Here is a 20,769-nt window from a genome sequence, read left to right as displayed (position 1 = left end):
AGTGAATCAGAGGAGTCAGTGCCTTTATCCCAAGTTCAGCTCTCAGAACTGTCCCTGGCTTCAAGGACAGGACAGAACAGAGACCTTCACAGCCAAGCCTCACCTGGGCACCCAGCCATGCCATCAAAGGAGCAAGTGGCACTGTGAGATTTGTTTCACTTAGCTCTGTTTTCCTGGACCAGCCATGATGAACAGGCACATGCTTGTGTTTCCTCCTCAGCTTTATGTAAATGTTAGGGCAATCAGAGACAAGATAAAATAAAACACACCATGCTGGAGAGAGCAGTTTTGTGAAGTATGAATTTCAGCAATTTTCTCTCCTAGTTGACACCATCTGTTGGTGTAGGCTTACACAAACTCCTTCAATAAAACTGACAGAGAATTTGACTATTACCTGAAAAGCAAATCTTTATATTAACAAGGTATATTGCTATATCCGTCTTCTGCCATTTTAATTTCTGCTTTTTAATATTGAGCTTCTGATATGTGGCAGCATTCTGCTATCACTATCAGCATCTCTATTTACCTCCAACATGCCATAGAGAGAGGAAATTATTTCTGTGGAACTACTCTTGACTAACACTCACTTCCATGAAAGCAAGTTTAATCCTTTATTCTACTTTCAGAGTAAGTCACATAAGAGCCAAAACTTTTTAAGGTAATTATTTGCTAAGGAGTAGCTAGGTCAGAAAATTTGTTTGAAAATCACCTCACTTATCAGGTTCTATAGCCAGAAATTCAGAATAACAGCTGCTTTTGTTAGGCTAAGACAGGTATGAAGAAAAGATCTAAGATATTAATGGAGAGAGCAGAGAAAGAAAAAAGGAAAAGCACCATATCAGTCACCAACTAATAAATGCTCTTTACAGTTCTGGACTTTGATCACTGACAAGTCAAATACTTTCATTAACTTTTTTGCTGACTTTTAACTTTCAAAGTTTCTGACTGGCTGTGGATTGAGAATACTGACAGCCATTCAATTCAGAGGCTTTACATGGATGCATAAAATCCTGCATTAAGAAAACTGTATCATTTTGCTTCTGCTGACAGATGGGTCTTATAGAGCTACTCGACCCCAACTCTCTGACAAAGAATGAAAGAGATTCATAAAAAAAAGGAAAGAACTCAAAGGGAAACCCAAGAATGTTTCATTTCTAGGTTTCTGGTTCAAACTTAGGTCACAGTAATAGCTACTGAATGTGTGATTTAATAACAGCACTTGCTGGTGGCATATAGATATATATATACACATATATAAACTGGGCAGAGCTGGGGCATGAAATTGTGTTTCAGTGAACTGATCCTACTCTAAAATTGCCATCCTGGCATTATTTCTCAAGCTTTAAATGGGTTTAAAATGAAACTTTCCTATAGCTCTGGAGGCTATTTTCTAAGTTAAATCTATGGTGCACCAAGTCAACTTCTTAAAATATGTCTATTAGTAGTTGTAATTACACACTAAACACAATACAGTACTCTAGTTTCAGCCTGATGCAAGATATATTTAAGAAAATAAGGTTTTGGGACACAAGAAACATACTTCAAATGTACTTCAGGACACAAAGGAAATTAAAATTTATTAATATTCCGATTCCTACAGGTCATACACTGCCAGCAATTTATTTGCTTATATTTTAAGCTCAGGTCCCCTGGCCATCATGGGTTTGCTATGCAGCTGCATAGCTTGTGGTGGGCAAGTCACCAGCTCTGCCCCACGTGACAGGCTGGCATCCCCTGAGCCATCCTCAGTGACAGATTTACTCTGCCATGATATTAAGACCAGACCACAGAAATTCTTGCACAGAGCTCACTTTATCCCACTGGAAGGATGGAAGTCACACAAGTGACAACAACAACAGACAGAGGACGAGGACTTTGGGGCTCTGCCTGAGCTCATCCACCCACGGATGGTTTTGGTAACCTGTTTACAGGCAGCAGAAGAATTCTGGCTTAGGGGATACAAAACACTTCCATGAATGCCTCACTGAACATGCACCTCATCACTTCTTGCCCAAGCTATGCCACAGAGAGCTGGAAAATTCAATCCCTGTATTAATTACCTCCCAGACAAAACTCTCAGTACAACCTAAAACTAGGAGACACAAATGAATTCTTGGGGACTACTGCTACCTCTTACTCCAAGAAGTAACCTGTGTGAGAAGGGCAGCAAAATGTGAATGACACACATGCAGAACTATTTCTAATTTTCTAAATTCTCCATAAAACATTAACTGGTCTACAAACTAGAGGCCAAACCAGGTATGTGATTAATGTGCAATAAAGAAACCACACTCCAAGGGCAACTTGATTGCTTCATCTCTGAAAATATTTCAGGTGAGTTATACACTGGGACTATATACTGCACGACCCAGCTCTATATCTAACAAGAATCAATTTGAGTAAAACTTCACAGAGTTTATTAAACATTTGCACAGTTAGATTTTTTAAAGGCTAAACAAGGAATGGTATTTGAAAAAAAAAAGAATTTTAATAAAAGAATAGATTGACTCATGATCATTTTAGTTACTCAGTTTTTACTGAGCTTATACTTCTTGGTGTAAAGAGGAATTAATCTAGAGCAGCAGAAGTAGTTTATATTTACTGGCATAAAGAGAAATTCAGCTAGAGAAGGAAAAGACAAGGAAGGTACTGGCTCTTAAAAGAGAATGCATCCATTAAAATGTTGTTTAAAACTGACAACAACACAAAAATCATAATTACCCAAAAACCACCCCTGTTTTACTACACTGTATTTAAAAATGCAACAGATCAGGCAGGGAATAAAGAGGTCAGAGACTGCACTTGTATGAGCAGCTTTTCTGGATTTCTGCCATTGAAACCAGTTTGAAGCTGCATTTCTGAGAAAAGCTTCTGACAGGGGATGCTCTGGGGCCGAATTAACTCTCTGCTGTGACCCCCTGCACCTCCTGAGGCCCCATTTTCAGGCAGCAGCCAGGTCCAGCTTTTCATTTGAGCTGGCTGTGGGTATTTTTTCCAATAGGCTGCATCAATTTTCAGCCCAAGGTATGTTTGGTATTGGAATGTCTTAGGGTACAGCCACATGAATAAATTATTATGGGCAAAACTTGGAGGTCAGTTGCCCAGCAAAACCACCTCTACTCATCATCTCTCTGTGGTGTATGGTGTGACAGATCCCAGGGACCTGGCACATTGCACAGGAAACCAGGGCCAGGAGTGCTGCTGGGAGTTGCTGACATGGTACAAATACACACTATAGATTACTCAGTTCATTCCTTCATCTGCCCCTACTCTTATTTCACGATCGCACAAAAGGATTTTTTAAATCTTATTTTTGCTTTTTTTTTTTAAATACCAGTCTTATGAAAGAAGCTGGCAATGATATTAGCTTTAAACATTAACCAGCCAAGCTGGACAACGGATATTTGTTTTAAGTAGAACAATACTTTTCACATTAAAAAATCCTGCCATTTTCCCCAGGGGAAAATAGAGAGGAAGACTGGTATGTACCCCTCCTACTGTAAACTTTTGACTTTCACTTTTTGCACTCAAACCTTTAAATTCAAAAGAGAATTAAAAACAAACAAACAAACAAACAAACAAACAAACAAAAAAAAAAACAGAAAAAAAGAAAAAAATTATACTGGAATTAAAAAATGCTCCTCATTTTGTTAGCCTTACTATTATCTAAGTAAAAATGGAAAGATGTTAATGAAAGAGAAGCTGAGAGGGCCATGTCTGAATGTGTTCCTCAAGTCCTGTTCTGAATTTTACCTGCTGTTTGCAGAAGATGGGAGCTGTAATGGGACGTGAGAATTTGGAAGTTGGCCACTGAAGCACAAGTTAGAAGAGGAGCATGGCTTAATTACAGCTGTATCAGGAGCAATAATTAAGCACCCCACCAGACCACATGCAATTGTTTTGAGAGAAACAATTAGAGAATGGAAATTAAAAATCAATGCTGTGGAATAGACACAAAGTTCTCAACCTTCTACAAGATCTTCTGCCAGCAATCTCCTGACCATGACTTTCCCCAGGCATTGTGAGCAGCAGACTCTCAGCTTTCACCCAGGACGCATCAAAAATCTCTGAGCCCTCTCTGTGAATCAGGGTCAGGAGCCCCACAGGTGATGGAAGGGAGCAGCAGCTTGGGCTTAGGGAGCTCTGCCATCCTGGGAATTTGGATCCTGAGATTCCTGTCACAAAGAGGCAAGTCCTGGAGCAGTCTGGGATCCAACAAATGATGGTCTAAAAATGTCATAACCTAAAAGGGCTCAGAGGCCTCAGTGTGCATGTTTTCTTTTAGAGTAATGGTGCTGTTTGTTGTGCAGAATGAAGGGTTTCACCAGGCACTGTCAGATGGTTGAGAGACTGGATTCAAGAATAGGGAACCACTCCCAGAGAGGGGCTGGAGCAGGGGAATCAAACAAATTCTGCATCAGCACAGGGAGAGCCCAGGAGGGTCTAGGGAGCAGTGCCAGATTATCAGGTCACTCAGAGTCACTGATGAGAGGGGTCTCCAGGAGAACAGACAAGTCTAAGCACAGCATCTGCCTCTGGAACTGTCCCTGGGCACAGAAAAAAACAATCCTGGTGTCCTGCACAGAAAGTCTGCACCCCTGTGAAGTTTGTGCTCCTTGTGTGTGAGGTTAAATTCCTGTTTATTCCAGGAAGCAAACCTGGAATTAAGCCTGGGACGACTTGAAAGTTTCAGCTCTGGAAGAAGTTAAATGGGATTGAATGCAGGGGTAATCATTCCAGACTCAGTCAACATCCACCATTTCCTTCTGCCGAAATCAGAGATGCAAGAACTTCAAAAGTCTTGTCAGGGACCCTGACTGAATGCTCAGCTTTGCAGCAAACCCTTTAAATTAGATGAATTTTGACTGTTCCAAGCTTAAATGTTCACATCCACTTACTTCTGCTTTTTATCAGAATCCATTAACACTAAGCTTATTTATGTTTCAGCTTGGGAAAGTACACGATGGACACAGTAGCCTATGATCCTTTTCTTTGTATTCCCAAAGGTCAAGGTTTCCTTCAGAAATTGGTAAAAAAAGACCTTTAATCTGCTAAATTGTTTTCAAAATCCAAAACAGAAAAAAAAAAAGGCCCCCATTTGTGATGGATTCAGATGCTTTTTGCTAAGCACTTAAGCACTAACAGTTCTGCATTGATTTATTTTATTGTTTTATTTAGTGAAATGTCTGTATACAGATATACACATTAACCTTTTTTTTTTTTTTTTTTTGCTCATATTTACTGTGTCGCCTTCCTTGAAATGGGAGCTGCAAGTGCTGTGATAAATGGGCTGAAAGGTTGTCTGGTTACCCCATGGCTTCTGCTTGTGTCCTTGCTGAAATGCTGTTCTGGACCCTTCTGCAGCAGTGCTGCTCCATGACTCACTGCAGTTACTTCTGTGCCTCTCAAAACAATAGTTCACTGGGGATCCAGGGCCTCAAATGAGTTACAACCATTTATTCCACCCATTTATTTTTACTTCTCCTCCAGTGATAGATATTCACTGTCACAAAATGCCAGTTTGTGTTAAGATTATAAATCTTCCAGCACAGCCATTTTAACTTTCCACTTGATAACACTACATTTTGCTGCTATGGAAAGTTAAATCCCTTAAAGCTCATCACAGTATGAACTAACTCATCTTGTGTTTAAAACAATAAAATCAAACCCCAAAAGCCATACAGTACCTTCTAACCTGTTGTTAATGGTAGGCAGTAACAGGTGTCTTAGGGAAGATCATAGAAATACAGGAAATATACAATAATTTACACCAAAATATCCTCCCAGCCTCCAGTGAGATGAAGTTCAGGCAAATTTGTGTTCTTATCTTCAACCACCAGAAGAAACCAAGTCTTCAGAAGTGACTGATACTGCAAACAACCCCCAGTTTTCATGAAAAGTCTCTATTAGAAAACAAATAAGAAAATAATTCTTATGTGCATTAGAAAATAAATTTACTACAATGACATGTTACAGACCAGCGCAAGTCTCTTATAAGAACACTGGAGTTTTTAAATCTCAGAATTATTCCTTTAGCTCATAGCCCTTCAATCTTCAGTTCTGGTTCCTAAACAAACATGTTTCAGGTATTATTTGCAGCAGAATCTTATTTTAGGAGACTACTGGGACCTCATCCCAAGCTGAAAGGTTGGGAATTGTACACATGGAACAGCTATGCCACAAGTAGCAAAACAAACTCTACTCCTACATGGCACTTGAGAAAAGCCCTCCAGGACCCCCAGCCAAGCTCTGAGGATTCCCAGGCAGACCCAGTCCATGTTACTGTGGCTGGATGCCCTTCCCACACATCTTAAGGACTTTCTTATTTATTTTTTGCATAATATAGTTCATTTTAGTGATTTTTCCTTTTCCCCCCATTATTTAAGTGTTCCTTCTACATCAGTGAAGGCCACAACCAACAACAGTATCATGGCTGAAGTTTAATAAATCCTCTGCAATACCCCTGAAGCTGGAAGCAGATTCACATTATATGGGATATGCATTCACACACTATTTCAAACATATTTTTAAACATGTGAATAACTAAATGGGTAAATCCTGAGGATCTTACCCGGTGTTTATTCAGCCCTTACTTACTGAGACAAACTCCCAAGGACAGAGTAAACAGAGAGAGAGAACCTCAGGCCTTCACCCACAGCTATAAACAATGAACTCAGCATAAACTGTGATTCCCAGCTGACACTGGGAGAAAAGTAGCAGCTAATGCTTCTCCCCACTTTGCTCCCAGAGGGATTACATGACAAGAGATTTACTTTCTCCCTAAAAGAGCTTGCCCCATCCAAGATATTGCCCCATTCACAGCTGGAACAGCAACAAGGAACTTAGATGAAGAACTAGTGATTCACCAGATGATGAACTGAATTGGAAATGGAGGGGAAAAGCCAGAATAAGAGACCTAATGCCCAAAGACTGATGGAATTTGCCTGACTGTGGGAACTGTTGCTGTTAAGAAGAATAAACAGCACTGCATCTATAGCCCCTTGTCCATGGAGCCCTTGATACTCAGCACTCCCATACCACACCTTGCAATGGAGAGATCTTTGTCTGCACAGCTTCACTTTGTGCTCATTGTACAAGTGAGGGAACCAAGGAAAGGCAATCATCTGACAGAATCACAGAGCAAAGAAAATATGGGATTTGACCCCAAATTTTCACAACCCTCACTGCAAATAAGGCTAATTCCAAAATTTTAAAACTAACAGAAAACTCAAGTTTTCATACAATTATTGTATTCCCTCAAAAATTCCATTTCATTGTTCCACAGCCCAGAAAAAATCTAGATGACCAAGATTATCCCTTATCATATCTTATTTAATTTATATTTTAGTTATTCTTTTACAGTTATTGGAAGAAAAAGAGCAGAAAATTGTTCTCCCTGAGATCCAGACACACAGACCAAGCAGGCTGTTCAGTAAGTTCATGCCTACTCACAAAAACAAGAGAAACAAGGGATCTGGAAAGGTCATTCATTATACATTTGTATGCTTGTGATCTGAGAAAACTCCCCTATGCAGCTCTCCTTGGAGCAGAGCACTCCAGGAAGACACTTGGGGTTGCTTAAGACTTTGGGCTTCAGGCCAATCCATCCTTCTGGGTCTAGAGAGGAGTGATCAGATTTGGTTACCCTGGAGCCTTGATGGGAGTGTTGCACCTGTCAGATCTGATTGCATCACTTTGAAGAATACAGAAAAGAAAAACCAAAAATCTTCTGTTACAATGAAAGGCTGCTGGTGGACACAAATTAGAATATTGCTACTTAAACAACAAATCAAAGTAAGTTGCTTTGTCCTGTCCCCCACAATGAAGTGATGCTCTCATGTGAACATCAGTGAAGAAGACAAACATTTAACTCTCCCAGAATCACATAGTACAGAATACAAACTCCTTCCTAAAACAGAAGCAGCAAAATCCCCCATATCCTATTAAAATATACAGCTGTTACAGTTAAGAAATCCAAGGTGGATTGAGGGCTTGATCTAATAACAGGTAACCAATCCCACACGGCTTTAAGCAGAGGGACCCAAACTAAGCAAACCCAATATTTCCAGCACCAGACCAGCTAAATCTTTGTAGGGCCAACATAAGAATGCAAGAAGCTCAGTCTCTCTTGCTTACTCTTCCTAAGGCAAAACATGGGGAAAGGAGTGAAGAAGAGAGAGGAGCCCTATCAGCAGCCAGACGTGGAAAGCCCAACACAGAAACACTGCAGAAAGAATCACAGAATCATAGAATGGTTTGGGTTGGAAAGGACTTTAAAGCCCACCCAGCTCCACCTCCTGCCATGGGCAGGGACACCTTCCACTATCCCAGGCTGCTCCAAGCCCTGTCCAACCTGACCTTGGGCACTTCCAGGGATGGAGTAGCCACAGCTGCTCTGGGCAAGTACTCTGAAGGCTCAGTACCTCAAATCCAACACCTGATCCTCTGTCAAACGGGGCAGCTTGCAGTGAAGCACAGCATGGAAAGCACTGTGTGAGTTGGAATTTTCAAAGATTCCACTGATGCCAGTGAGTTGCCTCTTGAGTATCAGCCTTCATGGTTCTCCAAGCAGAGCATTTTTCAAAGCCTTCTCTCTGTCCACATCTATTATTTGAGTCTTTGAACTCAACTGATCTGTTCACAAAAGGCAAGGAGAGTTGAATGTAGAGTTTTGTGGGTATATTACTGAACATTATCTACTTTATGTACAATAGAGATTAAATTGCTTTCAGATACGTTCCCCTGCACAGGTTGATTACCAGCAAGGCACTGGGGTGCAAAACTTTGATGTCTCTGGACTGGCATAGGCTAAATAGGAACATCCTCTCCATCACCAAGGCATACCTGAGCTTTGAATTATGCCAGGCCAGGAACAAAGGAATCTTGCTCATAACAAAAACTTTTAATAACTCGCTGAGAAAGCCTCCCTTTCATCTCTGCCAAGCTTTAGGAAAGGCTGGGAGGCAAGCAGAAATAAACATTGTACAGACTCACCACTGCTGGCTCTAAAGTAAACTCTCCAACTTCCTATTTACATTTCAAGATCTTAAGCTTTGTGGTTTACTAGTTCTGCAAGTAAGTGCTTTGGGTTTTGGAGGCTGCCTGCACATGATCTCCCACCACTACTGAAGTCTTCCTAGCTTTTATTAATATAATAGGGCGGTCAGAAAAGCAACAATCTTTTATATGCCCTGCTAGCAGAAATATTTTACTTCTTGCTTTTTAAAAAGAAAACAAAGCAAGCAAAGCATACAACAGCAAATTAATGCCAGCAAAGGGGATATTACAGTTGTGTTTGGGTTTTTTTGAAACTGAGGATGCTGGAACATGGAACAAGAGAGTTTCATTAAAAAGGGTGTGGAGGAGTTCTTTGAGGGACAAGTAAAAGAAGGTGGCAATTTTATGGATTTATAACCTTTTTAAGACCATTGGCTGAAAAGGCACCTAAAGAGGCTCTGTGACCTTTTCTACATGAGCCTAAATCTGTGTACACCAAGGACGGGCAACCTGCAACAACAGTTGTGAAGTAAACGTGGTTTTCATTTCATGCAGCCTTCCCTAAATGTAAAACATCTTCATTAGCTGGGAAGTCAGCACTGTGACTGCTGCCAAATGCAATATAGAAGAACTGTGCCGAATGAGGACAGAGCGAGGGAGAGGCTCCTGTGACACTCAGCTCTTTCTCCCACCCCAAAGACTCTACAGGCTTTAGAGGGGAGACAAATATTTAAAAAGCAAGACGGCAGGTGCTGATCAATTCCATAAAGCCCACACAGATCATCTCCCAGACTTGCCCAGGCTGCCCCTGCTTTTGGTTTTATTTTTTCCCTCCCGCATTCTCCCGCCCGAGCCTCCCGAAGGCAGCGCCTTTCCCCTGGTCAGGAGGAGGACAGCTCGCTGTCCCTGCTGCCGGCTGGGTGGCAGCCAGCTGGCAGGGCTGCGCTGCCCTGGGCTGTGCCCGGTGCCCCGGGGAGCGCACGTTCCGAGCCGGGATGCCGGAGGGAGGGAGGGAGCAAGCGGGGCTCCAGCGCTGCCCCCAGCTCTGCGGGCACAGCCCCGCGGATGGCACCGAGCTGCCAAAGCAGCGCCAGCCCTGCCAGCCCTGCCCGCTCCGCACTGCTCGGAGCCCCTGCGCGGCGATTGCCCCGGAGGCTGCTGCTTTAACAACGTGGCATGTTCTGAAGAGGAGACTCCGGTATCAGAGCCAAAATACACTGAATCCACTTGCTGGTCTGGCTCCCACTGAGATTAGAGATCAGGCTCTGAGAACACTTTGAGCCAGCATGTCTCTGCTGTCTCCTCTCCAGGATGTACTGCAAAGGACACGTACTGTGCATGCTCTGGGGGTGGAAACGTGCTTAACACTCTATTTGTGTGAACAAAGCTGGCAGCTCGGGAGGATATTGTGGAGCAAAGAAGCTCTATTGTGTTTGCCAGTCATCACGAGAATCAAATGAACAAATTTAGAATAAGCAAATCGGGCTGGAGTTCCTTTAGCAGAAAGCACTCAAAGGCTAGTCAGGCTTAGTGAGAGAGAGAATATGGGATGTTCTTCCTGAAATAATCCGTAGTAAACATTGGGACAGCAAAATGATCTGCTCATTTTATGTTCACATAGTTGCTCTGTATTTTAGATCATGTATTAAATCTGAAAAGGTAGAAGATAAATTACTTGTGCCTCTCCAATTGAAAAAAATGACTAAATTATACAGTTCAAACCACATGAACGTTATCACCCAGGGAAAAAAAGAATTGTGCACCAAGCCAGGTGAGTCCCAATGCCAAGAGTCACATAAGTAACAAAAATAGATGCAAAAGAAGAGGTTGCATCTAAACTTGAAGAGATTCCTTGATAATTCTCAAAAAGAGGTGTTGAGTACAGAGAACTGATAAAGAAAGCATGACTGAAGAAGAACACAGACCATATCATGAAATGAAGACAGAAAAAAAAATATCAGAGACCCTGGAGATAACAGAACACAAAACCTTGTACATTTGGGACCCAAAATACCAGCAAATTAACACTCCCCCCCTTAATAAGCTAAAATTAGGCCAGACATGCTCCCATTGAAAGCTGCTCTGCCTACTATCTTCAGCTGGGAATCACAAAAGGCGTTGGAGCAAAAACAACAAATATTTTCATGATGGTACAACTTTGCCCTGAAAAAGTATGCTTGTGTCCAGGACTGGGACATGGGAATACAGAAATCTGTGCCTGAAAACCTCCCAATCACATAAACGTTTCAGAAAAAAAAAAAAAGGATTTTTAAAACCTTTAAAATACCCCATAAAACCCTGAGATACTGGCAGGAAGACAGGCTTTTAGGGAAACCAACTACCTTATTCCCAGAAGTTAGGGCATGTCTGTTAGACCCACACAAACTACAAGTTAGGAATAAGAGGCAAGCTCCTGTTCCAATGCCTCAAACCCGCTGTGATTTTGCTGGGAAAAACTACTGACACATTTGGTGTAGTCACCATGGCTACAGAGGAAAAGGCTCCTAAAAGTTCCAAAGCCAAGTGTGGGTGCTGGAGCTCAGAGCCCCTGCCTGCAAAGCACCATGGCAGTGGCAGCCCACCCAGGAAAGTCAGGGAATATCCTTGGGCACAGAGACCAAACCTGCAGGGATGGATCCCAGCCCCAAAACAATCCTTCACAAGTGAAAGAGCAGCTTATTTGCCATTCCGAATGCAAATTCTACCCATGTCTTTTGCTAGGGCAAAGGAGGCAGCAGAGAATCATGTAAAATGCATAACTGTCCAAAAATATTCAGAAAACCATCTTTTCTTTTCTTTTTCCTCATGGATAATGGATGAGCCCTGAGGTGGCAGTGACTTTCAGCAACCAACAGCTCAGACCTGGGCTGGGGTCAATAACCTAATTACAACAAGCATTTTGCTGCTTTCATGAGCTATTCAACAGCAACATGAAATTCTTTGTGTGCCTCTGTTTACCCCAAACTGCCAGTGGTTAATTCCAAAAGCATATCCTCACTCAAAAATGGTAGTTCCACCACAAATTAAGCTATTATAGCCATGAGTAAAATTAGGTTCCACATTTGTACTTTCTAAAATATCAAAGGCATGATTAGCAAAGTCTTTTGTTTAAGATCTCTAGAGTCCTGGAGGTAATGAAAACTGGGTCGAGGAGCAGTTTCTCTGAAAGTTTAAAGTAAATGCTGTGTTCAAGTCCCGTGACTCATGGAGTACTTGGTCTAGAGAATGGAACTACTGTACCAGCACACAGATACCAAGAGCAGTCCCCCTGCCCTGAGCAGAGGAGGAGGAAGGGCTGGAAAAGAAAGGCATTGCAGATGATTTTGAACAGTTTCCTGTTATGGCCCCTTGAAAGAAACCCAGCCGTACTTTCCCCCTGCTTTCTGTTTGCTGAATTTCTCCTGACAGTTGGCTCCTTCGTTTGCCAGAACCACAACAAAGGACGGCCTTGAGTTTCCACACAGGCCATTTTCTCCCTCTCTCGTCTCTGATCATCTCACAAAGGTATTATTGTTGCTGGCTCACTGGGGCTCAGTGCACCTGAGGCACATCAAAGGCACTTTTTAATGCCCGCCTGACCACACAGGTCTCTCTCCCACTGCATTAAATTAAACTCGATGATTAATCTCTGTAGCCCTCAGGGTCCCTTGGTGCACACTGAGAGAGAAAATATATATTTCTATCAAAACACAAGTATAATATACTTTCATTTTATAGCCCTAATTAAAAAAAGGAACAGCTAATTTTGGCCAAATGCAGCTGCATATAGGTCTCATTAAAACACAAATACCACTGCTCTGTGTGCTCCACGCTCACTTCATGCAGCCTGTTCAGGTAATAGATAAAAGAACAGAAAACTAAAATCCTTTCACAGATTAGATCCAGAGAAGTTTAGAATTTACTTATTGTCTGCTGGCTACAGATTGTTATACCCCTCCCTGTGCAGATGGGCGAAGGCAGGCAGTTAAGGAAATGATTATAAAATGCTGAGTAGGTAGATTTAAGTAAAAATCTACTTAAATCTAGCAAAAGCTGCACAAGCATCTATTCCTGAGTTTGAACTGAAGTGATTAAAGGCCTTAAAAGGTTCTGCCTCATGCAGTCTGTGTTCCAATTTTGGGTTGCTTTGATGACGGAGCATCAACATGGATTTTATCACATCCCTTTTGCTGCATTAGCATATTTAATGAAGCCACAACTCTCATGGTTGTGGACAGTGCAGACAAAAACATGTTAATATTGATGTGCCATGCTCAAGTTTGGGAAGTCTAACAATCTACTGTTGTGAACTGAGTGTATGCTAGAACTTACCAATGTACAAATATCAACAATTAATAAAAAACCACACACATGTCCTCCTCCAGGGCTGGTTGTGCTAAAGGAATGAGCCAGAGCCAGCTGGCCCATGGCCAGCTACCCAACACTGCCCTTAGACCTTTGGGGGAAGCTGCCTGTGAGCTCCTCAGCTCACTGCAGTCCAGCACTATGTCTCCATTAACTCATTTTAACAATTCAAACTAACTCAGCTAAATGAAACAGGTTAGCAAGAGTTCACCCAAACAGCTTCTGCTGAAGGGGTAGAAACCTCCATCAAAAAAGCAGGAAATAATGGAAACAGCGGCAGGGCTTGAAGGGCGACTCCCTCTCTCAGTGTGCCCCACCTGCCCTATGACAGACAGACAGGTACTAGTGGAAACTTTTCAAAGACAGAGCAAGCCAAGAATAATGGAGTTTGAAGCTTGAAACTTTTGTTTAGGAAGGAACCAAAATATATTCCAATTGCTCTATGGGATTTAGGCTCAATGCTCTGCTTCACAATAGTGGGATTATTCATGTCTTTAAATTCAATCACGTGCTAAAATGCTTTGCTGAAGACAATCCACGTGATATGATCACCATTTATTCATGCTCAAGACCACCATGGATTCATACTGTTACTACAGAGACAACTTAACTTACTGTTAAGCCTGATGTTTTATTATCAGCCTCCTTCTTATTCTCTCCTGGAGCTTTCTCCATGAAGCATGTCATTCCTCTCCAACACCTCTAACACTCCCAGTGCCATTTGCTCCTTTTTTGGAAAAATCCAAGTTCTAATCATTCTAAATTTAAGACCGAAATGAGTTTTAAATAAAAAATGTGGCAGAAAAGGGTACTTATCTAAATGGAATGCCCTCAGACTCATACATTTTAAAACAGTATAAATTTCAAAAGCAGACACTAAATTTTAATTGCAATCTCAGAGAAAGCTTTTGTATTAATTCACTGAGAAAAATCAGCAAAGTGAAAACTGCTTATTGGGGGGTTTTCTTTCTTTTTAGTCATGATATGTCTCATAATTCTATAGACCATGGCAATTTTCAGAGGGAGAAGGATTTATATTGATTAAGGGAGGAGGTGGGGGAGCAGGGCTGTGACTGAAGATGGGCACTCCTTCTCCAAAGACACTCTCCTGTAACACATTAGTGATAGGCCTGTCACAGATAACTCAGGCTCAGGCTTTGGCTCAGATTTCAGGCTGCTCTTTAAGCCACTCTGGCATCGTGGTTTTTACTTCCCATGTCATTTTTCAGTATTGATTTCTACTACTATTAAAGTTCTTGCTTAATAGCAAATGCACGGTAATTTATAATTAATATCCAAAGGTAAAGATAGAGTTACCAGAAAAAAATTCCAGGAAAAAAGAACGGGGTGAGAAGGACAAAGGTCAATTTTCCCTTCAAAAACATAAGTTAGTAAATTCTGCACCAATGAGGATGACACATACAACCTACCCCCATGTGGCACGAAGATGTTCCACAGATCATAGCGACTCGGGATGTAATGGGCTGGTTCTCACATGGAAGGTTGTGTCCTTTCACATCTGCTCCAATTACTCCTATTAAAGTAAAATTAAAATTCTCTGTTAAAGAAGAACAAGCCACCCTGCACCAAACAGACCTTGTCTGCACTCAAATAATTGCTGAGTATCTCACACCACTGCCACAAATTAAGAAAGTCTACTTAGCCAACAAAGAAAATAATTTTATCCATCATATTAAAGTATTTATTTCAGGAATAAGGACCCAAGATGATTTTTTCTAAATGCATGTCTATCATCATGATTTTTAAGCGCTATTTTACCTAGAAAGTGTTATTTTACCTGACATTTATTCTCTTAGGTAGCTCACTGACATGCAGAATAAAAGTGCCCTGCTGTATTGGCAGGCTGCAGATGTTTTATTTGTTCACAGTTTATCATGAACATCCTGGATGATGTGTTTTGTCAGGGGATGAGCTGGAGAAAGGGGTAACTTGGCAGGAGACTGGAAGGCTGCCAGCTTTGTTGTCTTCACTGCTGCTGCTGTTCTGTCCACGTCAGAACCATCTAAAGGCAGATTTTTTCCTCCCCTTCGAGGAACTGAGCTTGGCTCTGAGGAGCACAGAGTCAGCATCACTCAGCCTGCAGCAGAAAATACACCCAGGAGATGCCAGGCAGACCTACAGCTGAGCCTCAAACACATCCCATCCTGCTTGAGTCACTTCAGGGGAGGCTACAGAGGCAATCTGCCCTCTCCTCCTCCTCCTCTTCTCCCAGGCTACATCCTGGCACCGCCTTGTGCTGCACTCAGCAAAATGCAGCAGCCAACAAGTAACATTTTTACATTACACTTTGCTTTTCTTAAACATTGCTTTTCAGCTGGCAGGCTGGCCACCAGACTGTGCATTTTCATCTGCAAAACTCAATTTGGAGACCAGTATGTCAATACTGATAAAAAAGTCCCCTTCATCTCCCTGTACAAGGATCAGGAAAACATTTGCTGGACATTGTGAAAGATGCTAAGTGCTAGGGCTGGTTCATATCCTACATTTCATTAACACCCTCTTGTTTAGATCACCACTGCAATGCTCTGTTATCAAATCAGTCTGGTGGGGTTTCTCTTACTGGGATCACCATGGCTATCCTGATATTACCATGGTTGGAAGTCATCTAAATCATCAGAAAATTAAGGGCTACAATTTTAAAGTCTGAAAAAAATCCATCCTCATGTCCCTTTAACTAAACTGACTTGTAACTATGAATTTCTAAAGAGAGTTAGGAACCACAAAAAACTAAAAGTAAGGCTTCTACTTCATGTTTTATTTTTCACTGCTTCAACATAATGAATGCATATTAGGAGTTTTGGATAGGGTTGTCTACAAGGCAAATTCCTGTACTAAGCAAGACCATATTAGAATTTCTTGAGTTAAAAATACTGTTCACACTTGAGAGGGAAGAAATCTATTAAACTATATAGTCAGCATATGCTGCAAATGTATTTTCATAAACAATATAAAACTGAAAAGATCTTTTTAATTGCTAAGAAAATATGCCTTCTGCAAAACTGGAATTATGGCTCTTTTTGGAATTTTAGTCAGTGGCTTCACCAGTGTTTAGAATTGTTAGAATCCTCCTATTTGTGAGTAATTAAAGTCAGCAAATAAGTCTGGAATATTGGCTAAAAGTTATATAATTGCTGTTATAAGTCACCTTCACCTTTAGCTTAGGTGAAACTTTTCATAGTCTGAGGCAGATTCAGAAGCAGAGGCTGAGAACAAGAAGTCTGTGCACCACACAGAACAGAGGAGAGCTTTTTAGGAAGGCAAGCAGTGCTTAGCAATGTGTACTTCTGGATCTCTTCCACAGTGACATGGTATTTTAGACACTGCACCATAAATCATCTACTTTTGTTCAAACAATGCTGACGCCTTTTGAAAAGGTGCAATGTAAACAGCATTTTTATGAGGCCAGCCCCACAAGCCTGGCCTGGCATGCTCACAGTTTTATCTGTACATTCTCTGAAATTAGTACAGTAGGTCAAAATGCAAGATATAACTGCTTGGCTCTTAGATCCTCACTTTTCCATAAGAGGTATCAGATGGACTGATCCAGGAGTCCCACATGACCTCCTCAAACATACACACTAAACAATTCCTTACCTTATTGTACTCAAAGCTTTGAAGCCCTCATAAACTTAGGAACCTGCTCAGCCAAACCACACTTCATATCCAGCCAAGAGCAGATCTGAGCTGCATCAAAAGTTATTAACACTGCAAACAAGATGTCCCTCACATCATCCTGGCTTAGCCTGCAGGATATTTTCTTTACAGATATCTGCACTCTTTGACTCTCCTTTTGCTCCTGCTGTCACTTTTGTTATCAAAATATTTTCATTTTTGCTATGAAATCTTTCACTTTTTGCTGACCTTTCTACTAAGTTTCCACACCACTTCCAATACATTTATTACCCTTCCCAGATTCAAGAATTGTGAGTTCCACTGTAAATGCTCCTCTTATCCCAGACTGCACTGAGCTATGGTGTCTCCCACTATCTCCCCTCTGTAATGCCCCCCTGTCTCCAACAACAACCTGTGTGTTGGTTTTCTCCTCCTGGCAATCATTCCAGGAGTCTGCTGGTGTTTGTGGTGCCATCTGGGAAAACATATTCAGATTAGCAGACTGTCTTTATCCACTGCAGCCCTTTCCTGAGGGATGCCAGCAGCTGAGTGTTTCTAGTGTCAGAGTTTCTTTTCACAAGTCTGTACCAAGGAACAGACAGTTGCTCTCTATTCTTTTTAAAATTCAATTGATTGAGTTCAGCACATGAAAAAATGGGCAAACTTTTTGTGCTCTGGATCCATAACGATGCCAATTAAATAAGGACCTTCCACTGCCACTTTAACATGCTCCATGACAACCCAGTTTTGCTGCAAGTTCATTCTTTCAGGTCAGATTATTACTCTGTTCTTTTCCAAGAACACAGAATTGCCAAGGCACACAGTTTTAAACACGTTTTTATGCAATTAGGATAGTGACAGATATTTTTAAGCCAGTCACAACACACCTACAAATATGACACTGAAGCTCAGTCTTCCTTTTTGCAGACAGATCTACATCTAATCCTTTCCAGGTAGCAAGAAAAGCAATCTCTCTGACTGCTTTACCTCACCAAAAGCAAAGTAAAGGGATTTAAACACTAAAGAAGTTCCAGGCCACAGTTTCTAGAAGGACAAATGGGATTTTTAAACAGCACAAAACATTTGAAGCAAAACCGGTAGTTTAGCGCCTAATCGTATTTCAGTTAGATCTAGTAAAAAATCCTCTGATGAGCAATAGATTTCCATTAAAGAGTACTGTTTCAATAACACTGAAACTTCCTGAGGTAAGACTGTTTTCTAAACTAGCAAACTAAAAAACCCTCAATTTCCTGCTGAGAAAGTTAAAAGTTACACTGAATCTCTTATTGACAGCATTTGGACAAGGCCAAACAGCATAGTAGGAGAATGAACTTGTTTGGCCTCATCAAATGTATTTCAGAAGAGATGAACCAGGGCTAAACATAAGAATATTGTGCTAGAAAATTTTAAAAAGTCAAAGCACCAGACCTTAAAGCTTTGAATCATGAATCACTTCTAAAGGCAATAAGAATCATAACTATGAACAAGCCTCAAACATGAGGCCTCTCCCTCAGAGTGGTTGTTTGTGCTTTATTCTTGCCTATCCCCAAAGTTTTGAGTAACAGAAGATGCAAACTCTCAGCACATTGGCATTCCAACACCATGGTGTTTCAGTCAAAAGTGGAACTAGCAGAAATTAACAAACAATTTGCAAATCCAGCTGAAAAGACATATAGCAGTGATATATCACAGAATCACAGAATCACAGAAAATTCAAGGCTGGAAGAGACCTATAAGATCATCAAGTCCAACCCATGTTCTAACTGTTCAACTAGATCATGGCAGCAAGTGCCACATCCAGTCTTTTTTTGAACTCTTCGAGGGATGATGACTCCACCACCTCACTGGGTAGATGATTCCAGTATCTGACCACTCTTTCTGTAAAATACTTCCTTCTTAATTCTAACTTGCATCTCCCTTGACTCAGCTTGAGACTGTGTCCTCTTGTTCTATCTGTTGTCGCCCGGAGAAAGAGACCGACCCCCAGCTCACCACAGCCACCCTTCAGGAAGTTGTAGAGAGTGATGAGGTCGCCCCTGAGTCTCCTTTTCTCCAGGCTAAACAACCCCAGCTCCTCTTTCTATATCCTCTTTCTAGAAACAGATTTGCAGTGCTGGTACTTATTGTGATGATTTGGGGGTGCTTTTAAGAACACCACCAGAGCAAATGGCTGGATAAAAACAGTCTGTGACAGAAATGGCTTTCTGAAATGAATTCAACACTGCCTGTCTCCAAGAGCAGTGAATCCATGAGTGAGTACCTAGTCCTCCAGCATGTGCATCAATGAGAGACGCTGCCACTGCAATCCCTTCGGGGAGCCCGAGCTCTTCCGCAGCGCCCGCTGTCAGACCTTTCCCAACAGCCTCTCCAGGAGACAGGACGTGGTTTCCTGGGCAGACACAAGACAAACCAAACACCTGTCAATTTGCTAAACAGAAAAACAAACGTGTGTGTTATTGCTGGAGCTCCCTCCCTCCCCCTCCAGTGAAGCCTCGTATCTACAAAACAAAGAAGTGCATCACAGAGCTCTGTGTGATGGAGCATCTTTCATTATCTGGCTGCAGATTAAAAACAACTGCGCCAGATCAGGCCATCCCATGGCAATTTAGGAGTTCAAAAGCATTCAATATCCTATCTAGCCACAGAGAAAGATTGCACCACAAGCAATTAAATTCTGCTTGGCATGTCTCCAGGAGATGTGAAATGCAGAAATCCCAGGTTCTTGTGGAAGGTGCTGCCTGCAGGCATTCTCTGGGCATGGAAGGAGATTCAGCTCAGTCTGTGCTCACAAATGAACACTGCACCTGTTGCACAAGGAATGCACAAGGAACTGGCCAATTTTTTCTTTCCATTTCCATCCTTTCCAGCAGTTCTGCTAGGAATAAGGTGGCTATAGCAACAGAAACTCTGAAAAAGAAACTGGCTTAAACAGCAAATTCCTCCAGTTGCAGCTGTATTCCCTCACAGACTTAAATAATCCCTTTCTGAGCCTTCCCTGGCCTGTGCAGTTTGAAGAAGACAAGAACACAGCCCTGCCCTCCCTGCCCTGTCACAGGGAGCCCAGGGGCAGGTCCTGCCATAACACACCCCCTATTTTGTCTGAGCTTAGAAGAACAAATCTAGATTCTTTCAAGTACCAGAATTTAGGGACACCCCCAAGAGCCTCCTCTCAGCCCCCCACAGCTGGAGCAGTGAGACTGAGCTCCTGGGACTGCACACACTTCCATATTTGTGCAAAGGTTTGGGGGTGAGAGGCAGAAAGCACAGTGGGAGATCCCTCAGACCTCCCTGCCAATGCCAGAGCTTTTAGTACCTACCTGGAATGTTTACTAAATTCAACAAATCTAGGCAGAGTTGGCAAAATTCCTCTTTAAAATAAAATAAGACTATCTTCACAGTCAATTTTATTGAGAATGTTACATCTGAAGCATGTTCTGGTATGTAGAAAGGACATAAAACACCCTCCACAACAGACACTAATCAAAAGGAATAGCATTTCATCAAATATCAGGAATACACTAACTCCCACAAACATAAACTTATAGAAATGCAGTTATACAACCTTAATTTTTGATTAAAAAGTCATTATATAAAATTCACAGGTCTTCAATTTTAGATATTAATTAGATCTTTGCTGTACATTATGTTGGTTCTTCATTTTTTAAAGCTACATTCTCCCTCTGCCCACTTCCTGATGGATGCAGTGTATGGAGCATTTTGGGATCAGCACACACAACTTCACAGTTGCTCACTTCTCCAAGAGTTTCTGTTCTATTGACAGCCACACATCACTGC

The 20,769-nt window shown here is 41.7% G+C and overlaps 1 protein-coding gene across 4 annotated transcripts in view; it reads right to left on the bottom strand.

Moving 5' to 3' along the window:
* Positions 1–20,769, bottom strand: part of FGGY (FGGY carbohydrate kinase domain containing) — a 129,469-nt gene that overhangs the window by 48,774 nt on the left and 59,926 nt on the right. For all 4 annotated transcript variants that reach the window (XM_059478187.1, XM_059478188.1, XM_059478189.1 and 1 more), the window contains 2 exons: positions 19,235–19,363; positions 14,772–14,875 (listed from right to left, as the gene is read on the bottom strand). In XM_059478187.1, the coding sequence (XP_059334170.1) occupies positions 14,772–14,875; positions 19,235–19,363 (233 nt within the window). The remainder of the gene's footprint in view (positions 1–14,771; positions 14,876–19,234; positions 19,364–20,769) is intronic.

Source organism: Ammospiza nelsoni, chromosome 9, assembly GCF_027579445.1.
Source record: "Ammospiza nelsoni isolate bAmmNel1 chromosome 9, bAmmNel1.pri, whole genome shotgun sequence".
In the NCBI taxonomy this organism is placed as follows: domain Eukaryota; kingdom Metazoa; phylum Chordata; class Aves; order Passeriformes; family Passerellidae; genus Ammospiza; species Ammospiza nelsoni.
Note: the sequence above shows the minus strand (reverse complement) of the source record. Positions and strands in the feature narration are given on the sequence as shown.